Source organism: Leptinotarsa decemlineata, unplaced genomic scaffold (genome assembly GCF_025532065.1).
Source record: "Leptinotarsa decemlineata unplaced genomic scaffold, Ldec_3_MD MMD2_tig00026354_RagTag_RagTag, whole genome shotgun sequence".
Taxonomy (NCBI): domain Eukaryota; kingdom Metazoa; phylum Arthropoda; class Insecta; order Coleoptera; family Chrysomelidae; genus Leptinotarsa; species Leptinotarsa decemlineata.
In genome coordinates, this window is record NW_027412702.1 from 13,178,656 (window position 1) to 13,196,361 (window position 17,706).

The window sequence follows — 17,706 nt, forward strand, 5'->3', positions numbered from 1 at the left end:
TAAAATGTTGACTAGCTAACTTCGGAGGCTTCCTCTCCGATCGCGACAGAAGACGGTTATGCCGATAACGACAGTCCTCAAAGATGACACATGGATGTCGTGGTTGTAGTGAAGTCCTACAATGAGGTGTTTTTTTAAAAAAATGTTAAGTTCGAATAAATATTGTAGTGGAAGATACTTTGAGAGGACTGGCGGCCCCCTACGCCAATAACCAGGCAGGATGTCGACGGATTCGACGAACTCGTCAGTGCGAAAATAGATGTGTTATTTGTGATAGTCGTATTGAGAGGATTGGTAGCCCCTTAGTAAATAATGAAGTATTTTTATAAAAGAAAAGAATAATTAGAAAACTTAGAGTGGCCGCATTGCCTCGAGCATGACAGCTGCGCCCCCTGACGAAGCTTCTGTTCACTACGGACAGGAGGGGTGTGGCCAAATGCGCTCCACTGAGAAGCCATATAAATTAAGGAAGAAGAAGTTATCTTCAGGGTGTCGGTTTTTCGTGACGGTGCGCGCGCGCATCGTAAAAGTTTACTCTCATCATTTTTCCCTAACGCGCCAAAAAAGTTATAAAGTTTATATAAAAGTTATAAAGTTATAAATGAAAAATACTCATTTTAATGAAACAACTATTTAATGTGAAGAATGAAAACTTTCAACATATTTTATTATAATAGTACTGAAATTAGGTTTTATGTCCGACAGTTGGATACGAAGACCCAAAGCTGAATCAAGTCTGTTTTTGTATCCATTTTTTGTGTAAGTGTAAGATTAAAATTAAGTCACGTAAGTCGTCACTGAAATATCTTTTTCAACAATTTCAGAATATTTAGAACTCTGACAGCGCGCGGAGCCCCTGTGACACTTCTGCGGAACCCCTGAGTTCCGCGGACCACCATTTTGGAATCTAGGGTACTACATCTACCTGTTTACCGTTTTCGATAATTCGCAAGCCCAAACGAGTTTTCAACTGTTGTTACGTTTCAGCAAAATAAGATACCTCTTCATTACAACAAACTGGTTTTAAAATAGCTAGATGACAATTTTCAAAATCGTTGATAGGCGAATGTAATCCCTTAGAATGGCCGCTAAATCACCAAATTTGTACCCTTAGATTTTTTGCGGAGATACGTGAAATCTAACGCATAGTTACCTAAGTGTAGTGCAGTGTTCATGGATAAAAAAAAAAATGCTTCTAATAAAATTACCCCAGCGAATGGTGAGCGTTTTAAACATTATTTGGGATGAACTGGAATGAGTTTTATCTTCATTATGATATTTACCGTTTGTATGCACATTTTTTTAACGAATATAAAAATTCTAGTTACTCACGAACGACAGATCCGATCCAAATGTAACGGAATAATGGATAGAGACTTGAAATAGCTATCAAACAAGTTGCCATAAGACTCTTTCCATTTGAAAATGAGTAGATAACTACCTCTCGGCGACACTATTGTTTTTCTTATCAAAAAGTATCGAAAATGATAATTTTTTGCAAACATTTTTTCTCACCTTGCAGAACTTAAGAGGGGGCATTGTGAATTACATTTGAATATAAATAATCAAAAATATATATTAATGAAGAAAAAAGTGATCTGTGCAATGGCAAATAAGTCAAATTGAAAAGCTCACAAAAAAGTATTGCTTATAAATTTCTGAAGAAAAAGTCTAATTAGTCAGTTCTTGCCTACCATATAAAATGAATTCAGTATCAATGTCTTGTGGCAAAAGTTATATATGCGAAACTTGAAGATTTCAAAGTGTAGTACGAAAAACTCTTCCATAACCGCAAAAAAAAGACGTATGAAAATGATTGAAACGGATTAATGAAAACTGTGTTGGAAATATTTTTCATAGATTTGTCATCAACAACGTAGTTTTGCTTTTTGAATATCCAAATGGAATCTTTCTTGAAAAACCCTTACAGAAATGACGGCAGAAAATTGCCAAAAATGAATTGAGTAGTTCGATTACCCAGTACGTACATATTCAAAATGACTAACTGACTAGTTCAATACTTGCCCTTTATATGGGTTGAAGTTATATCGATTACTACTAATTTGGCTGCTTTTATCAATTCTTTTGGAAAAAAGCTTACAACTCTTTATGAGACCAATTCAGTCTGACAATATTACTGTAATTATTCAAGTTTGAGATTCACGATTTCCATTGCAAGTTGAGCCCACTTAGAAATAATCATAAAAAACTTCATGAAATTAGTGATTGAACTGATTTGTTGAAAAAAGTAAGATAGAAACTTTTTGAGCTAACATTATACAGATTTTTCATTAAAAACTTCAACTAAAGTGTCAGTAGTTCACGAAGTAAAAAAGTTATAAACAAAAAATGATGTTACGAGAATTATTTTAAATTATAATTCGGTGAAAGCATTGAATCTCAAACTCCTAAAAAGTTGACTATGAAAATCAACTATAGCCACCTTACATTGTCGGCTCGTAAATAGACAAATACAACCAAAATATCTACCTACACAAAGAACTCCTCTCATGATTGGACACTCAACCTCAGGCAAATATTATCCACCCTTGTTCTCATGTTACCTAGAACGTCATGTGCCAATTCCTCGATGCTCGTGTACTTACACTTGCTGAAACTAAAAATGTCTGCCAGGAACTCCATCACCTGTTCTTTGAAGTAGACGCAAGTGTCTCTGAGGAGCTCATCGGAGCCGAGGAAACCCCAGGCTAAAAGGGGCGACAGCTGCTCCGAGAGAGTGTAAAAGTGAGCCATGAAGCCCTCTGGAAACCTCAGACGTCTTCGTTTGGCCTTGAGGACAGACCAGACAGCGGTGGTTAGTGCAGTTTCTTTGAAACCTAAAAATTGGAATGGTTTTTCAATATATACGAAATCAAGATGACTTAGTTGTGTTTACTAGCGAAACCGCATGACTTTTTTTTCAATTACCAATAATAAAATACTTGTATTTATCATTAAACTTTTTATTGAAACGAAAGTTTGTAGTCTTTCATTGACTTCATTCATCCAGGAAAATGTGCTGTTTATCGGAAGTTTGTCGTATTCGATATTTTTCTTTCTAAAGCTTTTCTGACAGATACGAAAGAAAATTTGAAATATTAAATATATCAGAGTTGTTAAAATTGAAAAGGGAATATTTTAAGGAGAGATTAGTTTTTTGGGAATAACGCTTTTTGGCTTTCTCACATTTTTTGTTCAATGATGGAGAAGTGGAAAGCTAAACAACTTTTTTCACAAAAAAGTTGTTGAATGACTTTTGAAATATTCAATTAAAAATTAATGACTTTTTGGGAATTGTGGCTTCCGAAACATGTCTTGGTAGAATAAAAAAAATAGGTTTCAAATGGAGAAGGACTGAAAATAATAAAAATATTTGAATAAGCTTTGAGGATCAAGTATTTACAAAAAAATCAATTTCATAGTGGACATACATCTTCCAAGAACTGGACGGATGAATCAACCAAAGGACCAAGACTTATTATTGTCCATGCAGGAGGTGACAGGCTTTATACCTTTAAGACTGAAACTATTCCTAATGAAACCTATTTATAAAAAGGGGGATTCTGAACTTATGGAAAACCATCGACCTATAAATATTCTACCAAGTTTTGCAATATTATTTGAGCTGGCTATGTGTAATAACACTACAAATTTTCTATATAAATGTAATATAATTAGCAATAACCAACAGGGATACTTACGTGAGAGATCAACAAACAGTGCAATATTTCAAGTAACTCAAAATATAACAAACTTAATGGAAAGTAAATATTTAGCACTTGGTGTGTTCTTAGATCTGTCAAAGGCATTTGACTGCTTGAATCACGAGATACTTATAAAAAAACTAGAAGTCTATGGTATAAGAGAAAACTCACTGAAATGGATTGAATCTTACCTAACAGATCGCCAACAAATAGTAACTATTAACAAACATGGTCGAATATACAAATCTGAGAATGCGGCAGTGAAAGTAGGAATACCTCAAGGTAGCATTGCGGGTCCCTTGTTATTTATTATCTACATAAACGATTTATTTTATCATTCAAACACACATAATTCAATTACAGTCTTTGCTGATGACACTAATTTATTAATAGGCCGTGAAACATACCTTAAAGTAGTAAAAACAGGTATGGAAATGTTTAATGATTCAAAAGAATGGTTCACTAGGAATAGGTTAATTTTGAATTAATCTAAAACTAATCTTATACTTTTCAGAACTAATCAATTACAGATAGAACGACCTCAAAATTTGAATATTGCAAACATTACTATAAAATATTCAGAAGACACCAAAATATCTAGGATTTCACATTGATGAATGGAACAAACAGACTGATTATATAGCTAACAAATTGAGCAAAATTTCGTATGGATTAAGGGTGGTTCACAAATATTTCAACAAAGACTAGGTAAAATTTTTATATTTTTGCAATTTTGAATCTGTAACTAGATATGGAATCATATTTTGATAAAGCAATAGTTATATAAATAAAATATTTGTAATTCAAAAAAGAGCAATGAGAATAATGAGTAATTTTAAGTATAATCAATCGTGTAGATATGTCTTCAAGAATAATGGGATAATGAAGATATATGCTCTTTATATTTATGAATGCTTAATGTTTGTATTGAAAATAGGCATCTGTTCTTTAACAATATTAATCAACATTCCTATGGAACAAGAAGAAATGATTTTGTGCTCCCTATACATGATTAACCATAACAGAAAAAACTCTTCATTACATGTCAATGAAGCTGTACAATACATTGCCTAATCGAATCAAAGATTTGAGGAGCATAAAGAAATCTAAGAAAGAAATAAAAAAATATTGAATAGATTTAGAACCATATAGTGTTGGTGACTATTTAAACCAAACCGAATTATTGAAATGTATATATTTATGAGTATATGTATTTTTTTTTTGGTTAACATTATTTCATTCTATGTTGTCTGTGTACAAGCTGTAATAGTCGGCATATTTTTGAAATAAAGATTAATATTATTATTATATCTAATTGTCCGCTTATATTTAAATCAGGCACAACATCAGGGGAGTATCATTCAGAAATGAATTCTGAAAATTATGGTATATGGTTACAAGAAAAGTTAATCCCAAATTTACCTGTGAATTCGGTAGTCGTGACCGATGATAAAATAACTTCAGAAGGAATTTGAGTTTGATAAGTTAAGAAATATACACAATGATGGACTATTCTCCTTCAGAGAAATGTTATTGTACATTACCATGTCATTTGGTAGATTGCTAACGCACACAAAGAGGAAAATCAATATACTGCAACGCACCTTTGGACAGCCATCGATTCTGGATGACCGCAGTCACACTCGAAGGGGGATGTTCCAGGTCATCAAAAGCATCCATGAGAATATAGTCACAAACTATGTCATAAAAAGATAGAGCCTTCACGCCTTTTGAGCTGAGTTCTTCTTCAAGATCGCGCCAATTTTTCGGGTCTTGAATAAAACGAATCATCTCTTCATAACCTACAAAATAGTTGAACAAGAATCAGTCCTACTTGAGGAAGCTATTGCATAGCGAAACACGTGTCATGGTTTTGTAAACCTTTCATAGTGAGCTGTATGAGATATGAGTATCAATAATCGGCTATATCCGTTCAATTTTTTTAAGCCATACTATTCTAATTAACAAAATAAAACTGTCACCAACCTATCAAGAAATCTTTGGGATCCTTATCAGCGTACAACAGTAAGTCCGCTAATATCTGTCTACCCGCATCCACGAAAAAAATATAATTCAACTGATCTCTGAGCAAGTGCTGGAACGCTAGCCTAAGGCAATGGAGTTTCGCCAAATATTCACCATCTGAGCCGCACTTTACCAGTTCTGTTCTGAGGGTCCTACAAGGAATACCGCCACTTTCCAACTGACGAAGTGCTGCTTGGTAAAGAGGTAAAGATTCTAGATCGGGAAAGTACTCTGCGAACTCTTCAAATTCCCTCAGATCTGCTACCTGAAAAGTACCGACGATAAAGAAGAGGTTGTTGAGGAGTAAGGACGTGTTTATTATTGAAATTGGTGACTGGAGTATTGATTATCTACAGTAAAATCACTGAGGATACTTCTCTGAACTCAGGTTGTGCTAAGACGCGCTAGGTTCACCTCCTCCGGTGCCTTTCACAAATGGATATATGCTAAATGGTCTCATTTCGCGGAAATATTCAAAGCGAGTTGGCGTTACTATTAAAAGTTGCAAGTTTTATGTGTTCAGTATAGAACAAGGTGCAGAAGTACGTTATAACGCCATTCAAGTGACGTATAAAATTGTATAAAGAAAACCGTACATGTACTTCTAATTATATCTGTTCACAATCATTAGATTGTCCCACTGACAATAAATGACCTTTATAAATAGTAGTACGATAGGTTTCTTTGGAAGAGTGTCTATCGATTCTGCAATGTAACATGGCTAACGGACTGCCAATAGCCATGATGCAAAACACGAGACTAATGACCAAGCAGTCGATGCCGTTGGCACCCAAGAAGACCAGTTCTATTGGAACACAAATCGATTCACACTTACCGAAAAGATATAGATAGAAATATCTTATAAGAAAACATATATTTTATCTTCTACCTTCTTCTTTCCATGAATTAGATAAAGATGTTAAATATGTATTGCGCGAATTTAGGCTATGATGTTTTATGTTTTAGAGACGTATCCTCGATGAATATACTATAAAATGGTGTCAGGTGTGGGGTCGTCTTAGTATAAAGCGACTCTCATTCCTCAGTGATTCAAAATATTGAATTCTTCTTACCATATCTTGTGCAGATGCAAAACTCTCTCCCCCCGATAAATCTACATCCAAAGCACCGTTACTTCTCGTGCTCCTATCGGCTTTGAAGAGAATAGATCTCTCGTCCAAGAACAGCATCTCAGAGTTCTCCTGCAGCTCCAGAGCGAATTCCATGAGTTGTTGGAGATCTCTGCAGAAACCCGCTTCTTCAGGACCTAAGACGGCTAGCGGTCCGGCTCCATCTTTGTTGCGGTATGCCGCGAGGGCATCTTCCCAGTAACTTATGCAGGTCTCTAGAGCTTCCATACCTAAAACAAACGATAACGGTGTTATTGTTAGTACTATATACTTATATACTACTAACGATCAGCAGAACATGTCTAATCCCATTGAACTCGTTTGGCGGTTTATAATGATTGAGTCACAGCATTCTCGCTCAAGTAACTTGACATTGATAAAAGATGTTAAAATACTCTTTAAGAATACCTTCAAAATATCCATTCAAAAAAGTTATGAAAGAAAAAGGAACCTAGACCCTTTAGTTGAAGAAATTGTGGAACTTTCAATCATAACTAATATTTCTTGAATAAGTATACCGATTTATCATGTAAATATTTCAATATTTAATAAAAAAAAATAGTTTTTTTATTAAATAGCAAAATGCACGCCACTGCAGGTAAAAAACGACCCAAGACCTCATAAAATCTTTTGTTTGCGAGCGGTTCGGGATACAAAAATAGGGTGGAACTGGTATAGGGAATAATAGGTGAAAGTACTAATGTCCCTTCTCTTCATATATCATGCATAGCCAAGCTTTACTAAGCTCGCCTGCGGAAAAATTGAGTTAGATTTGGATTTTGATGTGATACAGTGTAATTACTTAAGCCAAACCCTATAAAGTCCAAAATACATGTGGCAACGCCTAAAAAATTACCGAAATTCTTCAAATAAATCTTGTTCGCACCAAGAACAATAAAGAGTGATAGGAACTTCATGTCAAAATCAATAACTGGCCAAAATAAAAAGTTACGTAGTGAAGAGTCTCATGATTTATATCCTTAGACAATTATCTTTTTAATGCCACACTTAGTATATTCCTTATTCAAATTCTAAGGGTGATGATCACCAAGGAGCGAGGAATTAGATATGAGGTTATGATAAAAAAATGGACCCTTTGAGTTGCAAATCAACCTTTTGTACCTTTTATTTTTCTCTATATATGTGTCTTGGATATATTTGATTTGTTTCGTTTTTGGTGTCACATATTATCATAGATATAGATTACCAGGAATGTAAATGATAATAATCTACTTTCTAAATTTTTGTGACTCGAAAGCAACTTTTTAGACCTTAATGAATGTTTTTTCGGGCTTCCATTGTCTACAAATGTGTTAACAGATTTGAAATCTATGGAAGAAAATAATGGATGAATGGAGGAAGTTATTTAAAAATACAAAAAATAACCGGTTCAAAATATTTGAATGAATTACTAAAACTGAGAATTTTGTCAAAAATGAGAATGAAATTCTAAAAATGTATGGAGGCAGTTTTGAAAAGAAAACAAATACTTGTGATATGAAATGAAGATGAAACAATAAATAAATGGATTTGATTTAATGTGCTAACAATAATGTTCAATACTTCATTCATATTTTTTTTATAGATTTCAAATCTGTTAACATATTTTTAGGCGAAATAAAGTCCGAACTTGTAACATTCACCAAGAAACCACATTCAAACAAATTGTGATAAAAATGTATCTTCCCACATCTTTAAAAGTAAGTCCTAGATTCTGAAACGAATTTCCAATGAAGGATAATCATTATCTGAAATATTTTCTAGTTTCCAACTCATCAATAAACACTAAAGCACTTGAAGCAGAGTCAATCTGGATCACCATCAGTTCTTATCTTTCAAACCAGCAAAGCACCTTTCATTTGACGTACCTATTTGATGCTTTATGTTCCTATAAATAGAGATAGGAAGCCCCCAATTGTTCTGTAATGTAAATTGCTTTTGATGCGCTCAACTACTTAGCTTCAAACGTTTCATGTACGTAAGATTCCATGTACGCCAGAGACCTTTCATGATACATTATTTAATAAATACAAGGCAACTTAGATGACTCCATATTCTGATATACTCGTATCAGATATGACTGTCTGGGAAATTATGTTGGTATTCAGTGAGGCATTATTCTTTTCTAGATTAGATTATTTGACCAAGGCTGCTTATTTTTGAATTCCTTTCAATATTTCTCCTGTATCAATACATCGGTTAAGAGATATGAAAATTATTTTTGATTTTATTGTTACAACTTAAAAATTTTCATTCATACGAGTATATTTTTTGAAATAAGAATCAGTGATTTTGAAACTGAAGATAAACCTCAAATATTATTTTGAATAATCTTTTTACAGCTCCGGCATGACCCCGGATATTGATATTGTAGATTTTAGGATATGTGTGTGTAAATTCAATCGTCGCAAAACGCCATCAGTTCATGGGTCTCTTCAATTTTGGGAAGAGGAAAAAGTCGCAGAGGGCCAAATCTGGTGAATATGGTAGCTGAGGCATGATAACGGTGTTGTTTTTGGCCAAAAAATTACGGACTGACTATCTGTGTAAGACATTTTCGCCGATATAAGGGGCGAATTGTACTACGTGTTGCTCCAAGATCTCAATTACGTACCTTTCAGCTGTAACGGACCCATTGTGTATACCACGAGGTCCATATGGGCGGTCAAAGAAATACCACCCAACACCATAACGGAGCCTCCACCAAATAATGTGGTTTGTGAAAGTTACATTGAGGATATTGTTCATTGGGGCGTCATAACACACGAACACGTCTGTCTTTATTGTGTAAACAAAACCGGAACTCATCGGTGAATAACACTCGTTACCAGTCAGCCTCTAACCAATTGACGTGTTTCCTGGCAAAACGTAGTACCTCCCTTCGATGGTCTGCAGTTGATAGAGGACCACGGGCAGCAATTCCAGATGTTATGTTGTATTCCCTGAGTCACTGGCGAACAGTTTCCGTACTGGTTTGTATATCATACACGGTTCTAAATTGAATTTATAGACTTCGATGTTTAATAAACCGTTGTCGAAGTGCCAAAATTCTCAAATATGGAATCTTTCAAGATCTGTGTGATAGATGTGTGGGACGCATTGCATCGACGACCAATTCGTCGGTAATTCCAGCCTTCTTCCAAAAGTATTACTGCTTGGGCACATTCATCGCGAGTTAAATTACGTGATTGACGCTTCATAATAAACACAATTAAGAATCCTTAACAAGTAAACAGTAACCAAATAAGTACACGTTTTAAACTCGTTCATATTCGCGAACTCAGTAAGTACATTTCGTACTTCTTTTTTATTTTCGAGAATACAAACTAAATCTCCGAACTATAGTCCAAACATTCACCAAATATAACATTGTGAAGGCAGTTTTTATTGACGCCAACAAAATATTTTGAAAATTCAATGTGGTGCGTTATTCACTGGAGGCAGGGCCGTAGCGAAAAGAAAAACCAGGGGGGAGGGAATCCAAATTTTCCCAACCCCACCAGCAAAATTTCCCAACTTTCGAAAAAATGAAAGCCGAGGGATTAGTTACTACTATATAATATATTAATTTTCTTACTCAGCTATCCAAAGATTGGCTAAATGCTTATGCCTGTTAGGCTGTGCACAAACAAAAATAAATGTTGGTAATTATAAAAATAATAATGGGAATTATTCTACTTTGGACCAAGGTCCTTGGTCTTCCACCATGTATAACAATATTCAATACAAATGAAAAGAAACAACACTTAAATAATATTGTTCTTATTGTTTTCTACTGTTATTTTTTATATCTTCACGGCCCGAAATTTCCCAACTTTTCCAAGTCGAAAAAACAGCGAAAAGTTGGGAATTTCGTAAAATTGTCACTAACAAATTTGTGGACTATTCAGGACTGTTCTCTTACTTGGGAGAAACTAAACTCATTGAAGTTTTCAAACAACTCAGAATTTCAAAGTATGGGATCTCCAAGTTATGCATGTTGGGAAATCCTGATCTTCTCCTGATTCTTTCCCTTTTCTTATTACCTCTTCCTTTATTTTCTCTCATTTTTATTTTTGATATTTTTATTCATTTTTTTACTATTATTTTTTTTCAATCTTCACGGCTCAACACTTCCCAACTTTTTTTCAACTCGAAAAAGCAGGGGGGGCTCCTCCCCATCCTTCGATGGAGACGGCCCTGACTGGAGGAATTTATTTGAATGTAATTACGTTAGAGAATATTATTACATAAAAGGTGAAAAACTCAATATGGCAATTCTAAAACTGTGCCGGCTTCGAAATTACCGGATTCGACAAACTTTTGAAGAATCCTAGGTACGGGTCGTGTCTCGATTTCTAGATAAATTAAAAAAAATTATACATGCGTTCCTATTCACACGGAACGCCACAAATCTTCGAACGCCACGATATAATCTTTTAAGGCGAGTCAGGTTTGCACCGAACACAGTTTTAAATATTTATTTAGTCTGTATAGGTTGCTGACCCAGATTATGTAAACAAAATGGTACAATAACGCGCTTTGTATGGTAAGAAAATAAGAAATGGAAACGCGAAATTGATATAATTATGCATACAGAAATTAACTAAGAATATTCGGTTCCAGAATCCCGTCAACGGTTAGAATTCACAATTTGGGTGATTTTTCTTTCAATTAATTTGGCAGATAAATAAAAAGAGTAGGCGCTTCCTCGGAAGAAATTAATTTCTACCGAGCAAGCGGGTCAGTACATTCATAATTATTCCTACATATAATATATTAACATATGAATAAACAATTGATGAAAAAAACTCAATAAACAATTGATGAAAAAAACTCAATAAATAATTGATGAAAATCTTTTTTGGCATGCACTTTTCTATGTGAGTATATCAATCAAATACATATTTCAAGAAATTTCACCGACATCATATATTCTTGAAAACAGTCCCTCTGAAAAAGACGTTTTTTATAATAATCAATATTGGCACTGAATAATAGAGAATGTAAATGTTTACGACTGAAAATGACTGTGCCAAACGTGTTATCCGTGTTGGGTGTGGCTGGCAGGTTTTTATGTCTTATGTATAATCCACATCTGCGACAGACATTATCAAAGACACTTTTGATGATGTCTAACTGTAATTATAGGCGAGAGTCGCAGTTTATTATCAGAGGAGCAGTTGTGTCAAATCTATTTTCCGTTTGCCGTTTCGTCTACCACTGCGGTATAGATTATAAAAGCTGATGAGGTAACGGTTCAAGTGCTCGACTTGTTGTTCTCCTTGTTCCCAACGCAGAAATTACAATGCTGAAATTTGTCTATTTGTCTCCTGTTTTATATATATATATATATATATATATATATATATATATATATACATAATCTTGAACCCTTTTACCCTCAGGGTGTCGGGTTATCATTTTATTGTTGCTTTATGAACTTTTTCCATTCCTTTCTATCTCTAGTCAGTGTCTTTACTTCGTTCCATTGTTTATTTCTTTCTTGTAGAATCTTTCCTATCATGTCGTTCCAGGTTTTTTCAGGTCTTCCTCTTCTTCTCTTGTTTTGTGTTTTAGCTTCATAGATTTGTTTCACAGGTCTATTGTTTGGCATTCTCTGTATGTGTCCCCACCATCCTAATTGTTTTTGTTCTATAAATGAAATAATGTCTTCTATGTCTAGTTCTTCTCTTATTCGTGTATTTCTTATCCTATCTCTCCTTGTCACTCCTATAATTCTCCTCAGGTATTTCATTTCTGTTGCTTGTATTCTACTTTTGATTTTTTTTGTTAATATCCAAGATTCACATCCATATGTTAATACTGGCCTATATATTGTTTTGAATATTTGTAGTTTTGTCTGTCTTGAAATTTCTCTTTTATTGATGAAGTTGTTATTCATTGTATAGTACAATTTTATGGTTTTCTCGGTTCTGTTGTTAATTTCTGCTTCTTGTCTTCCTTTTTCGTCTATTGTTACGCCTAGATATTTGAAATATTTTACTTGTTCTATTTTTTTATCATCTATCATTATATTTATTTCTTCTCCTCCTATGGTCATCACCTTGGTTTTATCTTTGTTTATTCTCATTTGTTTTCTCTTCAGTGTTTCATTCCATATTTTTATATTATGTCAGCTATCAGTATTATGTCATCGGCAAATGCTCCCTCAGCTATCTCTACTCTTTGCATATTTTTTTGCTATTTCTATCACATTCCTTGATGATGTCGTCCATGAAAATGTTAAAAAGCATTGGGCTCAATGATCCACCTTGTCTCAAACCCTCTTTTGTTTTGAAACCTTCTGATTTCATGTTGTTCTTGATAACATAATTTCTATCATTTCTATATATGTTTTTAATCATATTTATGTTTTTTTCATCGATATTTCAATTTTTCAGACTCTCCCATAATTATGTTCTTGGTTCCTTGTCGAAAGCTTTTTCTAGGTCTATGAATGCCAAATATATATTTTGGTTTTCTGATCTTCTCTTTTCCATTATTTGTTTTATTGTGAAGATGTGGTCTTGTGTGCTTCTTCCGGGCCTGAACCCACTTTGTGGTTCTGAGAGTTGTGACTCTATTTTATTCCTGAGTTTGTTGTTAATTATTCTTTCTATTATTTTTGTTATGGTATTCACTAGCGTAATCCCTTTATAATTATTGCGATTTTTGTAGTCTCCTTTTTTATGTATCGGTGTTATTAGAGCTGTTCCTCATTCCTCTAATATAGTTTCTTTTTTCCATGCCTTATTGATTATTTCTAGTAGGATCTTTCTTCCAGTTTCTCCTAAGTTTTTCATCATTTATGATGTTATTTTGTCCTCTCCTGGTGCTTTCCCATTCTTCAATGTTTTAATTACTTCATCTAATTCTTGCATTTCTATCAATGGTTCGCTTTCGTTTAACTGGTTCCTTTCTGTTGTTTCTATTGATCCTTCTTCATTTCCTTGTCCTAGTAGTGTCTGGAAATATTCTTTCCATCTCTTCATTATATCTATTTCGTTTGTAATTATTTCACCTTTTGAATTCTTGATTTGTATGTCTTTTACGGGTTTATCTGATCTCATGGATTTTAGTGCTTTGTAGAATAGTTTTTGGTTACTTTTACTGTCTTCTTCTGGTTTATTACCGAATTCAATCCATGACTTTTGCTTTATTAACTAATATTTTTACTTGTTTTCTTCGGTTTTTATATATTTCATACTGTTCTGTTGTATTATTGTTCAAGTATTTCTTCCATTGTATTTTTTTTTCTTTTATAGCCTCTTTTATGTCATCGTTCCACCATGATGTCTGCTTTCTATTATTATTTGTTTTGTAGGTGCCACATGTACTGACAGCTGTTTCTATGATAACATTTCTAAAAATGTTCCACGCTTCTTGTAGTTCTGCTTTCTTAATGTCGTTGTTTTTGTTTTCAAGTTTTTCGTTGGTAATATCTTTATACTTGTAGCTACAGTTGTATCTCTCATTTTATATGATCTGATCGTGATGTGTTCACCTTTCTTAGTCACCGTTTCTTGTTTCTTTTCTGTTGCGTCTCCTTTGATTTTTATTGTCAATAGGAAATGATCACTGTGTATTTCTGCTCCCCTTCGAACTCTAACATCTAGAACATTGTTCCTATTGTAATGAATCTGAAGCCGGCCCTGACCGGTTCCCAGTCAGCCAACGCATGACGCATACCGCGAAAACTCCGGATGGGTCCCGAAATCCGCAGAGGGATCCGGAACGTTCGTTGACAATATAAAAACGTCGCTCTTCGTCCCGAAGAGTAGTCTGTACCAAGAAAGCGAATCGAGCGGTTAACAAACGGTGAAGATAAATTAAGCGTTAGTTACTGAGTGGTGTAAATAAATTAGTTGTGATAGTGAAGTATTGTTAAAATAAATTTGTTTAAGACAGTTAATTCTTTAATTCGTTACACTATTTTCTTTATGTACCAGAATGTAATCAATTATTGGTTTTTCTCCTCTGTTTTCTTGTACTCTCTCCTGTTTTATATTATAACTAATTAATACAATTTATTGTTCGATTTTCACTATAAAGGATTTTACAAAAACCGCGACACGTGTTTCGCTATACAATAGCTTTCTCAAGCATAAACTAAAAGTTACTTCTGAATTACAACCATTTTATACTCTAACCCAACGGTCAGCAACAGGCGGACCGCGAAAGGTCGAACCTTGGACCGCTTAGTATACCAAGTATAAATTATTACGTAGATAAGGCATACAATACCTTAATTAAATTGAAAGAATATTTTTAAACCACATACAATTTACATTAGTACTTATTTTATTTTGAGTTTCCTAGCTAACCTGTTTTACCAGTACCTACAACTGATATGGTTTGATTAGTTTCCCATCTAGCCTGGCTAATTAAAGAACAAGTAACCTGCTTCTTGCAAATCTTAGATACGCAGAAAGCCAGAAAGCACTTTTAATTCATAACAAACAAGCGCAATATGCTGGTTGTGGCTCTCCTGAAAGATATTTTGAAATATTTGAATGTGCTCAACACACAGTTACAAGGAAATATTTCGTCGCAAGCTGGATATCTTTGAAAACGATATTGCAAAACAAAAAATTCATTCATTTTCCGACAATTCTTGAATATAAAAAGAACTCTTAAGAAGACATTGTTCAGTTATTGAGAATCTGGCTGATCTTAGGAAAGATGTATCTGCAGAATGGACAGATGTAGCTGCCAAGTTGTTTAATCTGTCAAAGCCATCACTTCAAATAGAGAAAATCGATTTTCAAGAAGATGTGTCTTTGCAAATGTATGAAACGGTATCCTAATGAGAATTTTGGAACAAACATGTTTCGTAAAAACATGAAAATTGCAAGAAACTAGCTATAAATTTGGCCACTATGTTTGGCTTGACATACGTATGTAAAACATCTTTCTCAAAGATGAATTTTTTGAATATCGTTCGAGAAGACGGACGCCTACTTCGAATTTGCTGTTCCTCTCGAGAACCAAACTGGCTGAAGACCGTCGGTGTAGTTTCTTCCATTAATTTCAGGTCTTGTGTTCTATAATTCAGAATTTGATTTGGAACCAAAATAATACACACATCATTGTTATCAGTTGTTTTTTTCTGGACCTCATTAAAAAAAATCCCACAGTATCCGGACCCCACCTAAAACTACTTGTCGACCTCTGCTATAACATATTACCTACTCGTATACCTAATTTTTAATTAATGAAACTACCTAAAAAGGCCAGGTATGAATTTATTAACAATATCAATACATTTTTCGAAAGTACCATAAATATACCTAACTATATTTATCTGGAAATGAACAGATTCAATAATGGAGAATTATTCAATTCAGTTTGATCATTCATAAGATGAGAGAGTTTGAATTTGTTTATTAACATATTCTCCAAAAGGTTAAGTTTCAAACCTTTCTTCTGGAAATGGAGGGGCTTGTATTCATGGTTGAACTCATGTCCCTCTGTGATTGAATGAGTGGCATATGTGGAATTTCTTTTTCCATTCTGGAAACTATATTTGTGTTCCTTTATGCGGGCTTTGAACGTTCTTCCAGTTTTACTTATATAAGACAACGGACCACATGATAATTTATGCACTCTTAATGTGCATGCCTAAGTTGTTGCTGGTTTTGAAAGCAATATTTACACCTTTGCTGTGCAGAAAATCTGAATTATTTGTAGTGGGTTGGCCTAAGTAGGTTGAGGTTCTATAACTTTTATCCTCTTCTCTTCGAATTGGGTAAACTTCTTTCAAAGCTTGACTGTATAACTTTTTTGATAATAAATAGTATGTTAGACTGCTATCGTAATCATTGTTTATGGATATTTGTTTTATTATGTTCAGTTCTTTATTGAAATTCGCCTGTGACAAGGGCACATTTATCAATCTGTGGACCATACTGTTGAGAACTGCTACTTTATGCTGATACGGGTGGGTGGACGAATTATGAATGATAATATACCGGTTTACGATAAATTGAAAAATTATGTTTGTTGTTAACTTTTGCTACTGTCAAGTTCAAAAAACTTTATAGAGTCGTCCTTTTCCATCTCCATTGTGAACGTGATAGAAGGGTGGAGAGAATTGATGAAATTAAAACAGTTAGTCAACTGTCTGTTCGTTCCTGTGAAACATATCAGGATATCATCCACATATCTATACCAGTATGAGTTTCCTTAACTAAAGTTTCCTCTCCTGGGTCGTATGGCTCGCTCGAATTCTCATTCGCTATACCCATTCCTTTGAAGGCATTTTTAAGGTGAATGGGTTTCCCGGGAAAACTCTCAGATTCACAATACGTTGTGCTCTCTCAACCAACGTTTCAAGAGAAACCAAGCCTCGCCCACCTATGATAATATAAAACCGGAAACAATATTCAGCATTGTTGTTTCTGCGTTGGGAACAACAACCCGAGCACCAACTCAGGCTCTTCGGCCGCCTTTGATGATGTCTACCGCAGTAGTAGACGAGACATCAGGCATAAAAACATGCATACTAGGCCGAAAAACCCGGAAAATAGCTTCTACACAGTTATCTCAGGCCGTGAAAGTTTACCTTCAGATGAGTAGTTGTTACAGAGATTTCTTTTTTTGGACCTGAGATAATTATGTAAAAATGTTAATAATATATATTCATTTTGCAGAGCCATGTAAAGTTCTTGGAAATTTTCTCTGGGAAAAATGAGTTTTTCATAAATGGCAAAAGTGGTTTTAGAGATATATTTGCTCATCAACGAAAGGCAATAAAGAAATTTTACAATACACTGTCCATACCTCTGTAAATACTTCAAAAATATTGAATTGAAGAGGAGTTATGTAGGAGATCGTCTTTTTTCATCTATGTGTCCATAGTCAAA

At 34.2% G+C, this 17,706-nt stretch overlaps 1 protein-coding gene and 1 long non-coding RNA gene across 2 annotated transcripts in view; one reads left to right on the plus strand and one right to left on the minus strand.

Annotated features, from left to right (window-relative positions):
* Positions 1-403: 403 nt before the first annotated feature.
* LOC141486432 (uncharacterized) lies at positions 404-1,327 on the plus strand. Its single transcript, XR_012467835.1, has 2 exons — positions 404-759; positions 825-1,327. It is a non-coding gene; the product is annotated as an uncharacterized lncRNA (long non-coding RNA).
* Positions 1,328-2,299: 972 nt separating this feature from the next.
* The window catches only part of Miga (Mitoguardin), a 102,415-nt gene continuing 87,008 nt past the window's right edge, over positions 2,300-17,706 (minus strand). The window contains exons 4-7 of the mRNA XM_074184377.1: positions 6,803-7,089; positions 5,691-5,994; positions 5,309-5,506; positions 2,300-2,837 (exon numbers count right to left, since the gene is read on the minus strand). Of these exons, the coding sequence (XP_074040478.1) occupies positions 2,509-2,837; positions 5,309-5,506; positions 5,691-5,994; positions 6,803-7,089 (1,118 nt within the window). The 3' untranslated portion in view covers positions 2,300-2,508. The remainder of the gene's footprint in view (positions 2,838-5,308; positions 5,507-5,690; positions 5,995-6,802; positions 7,090-17,706) is intronic.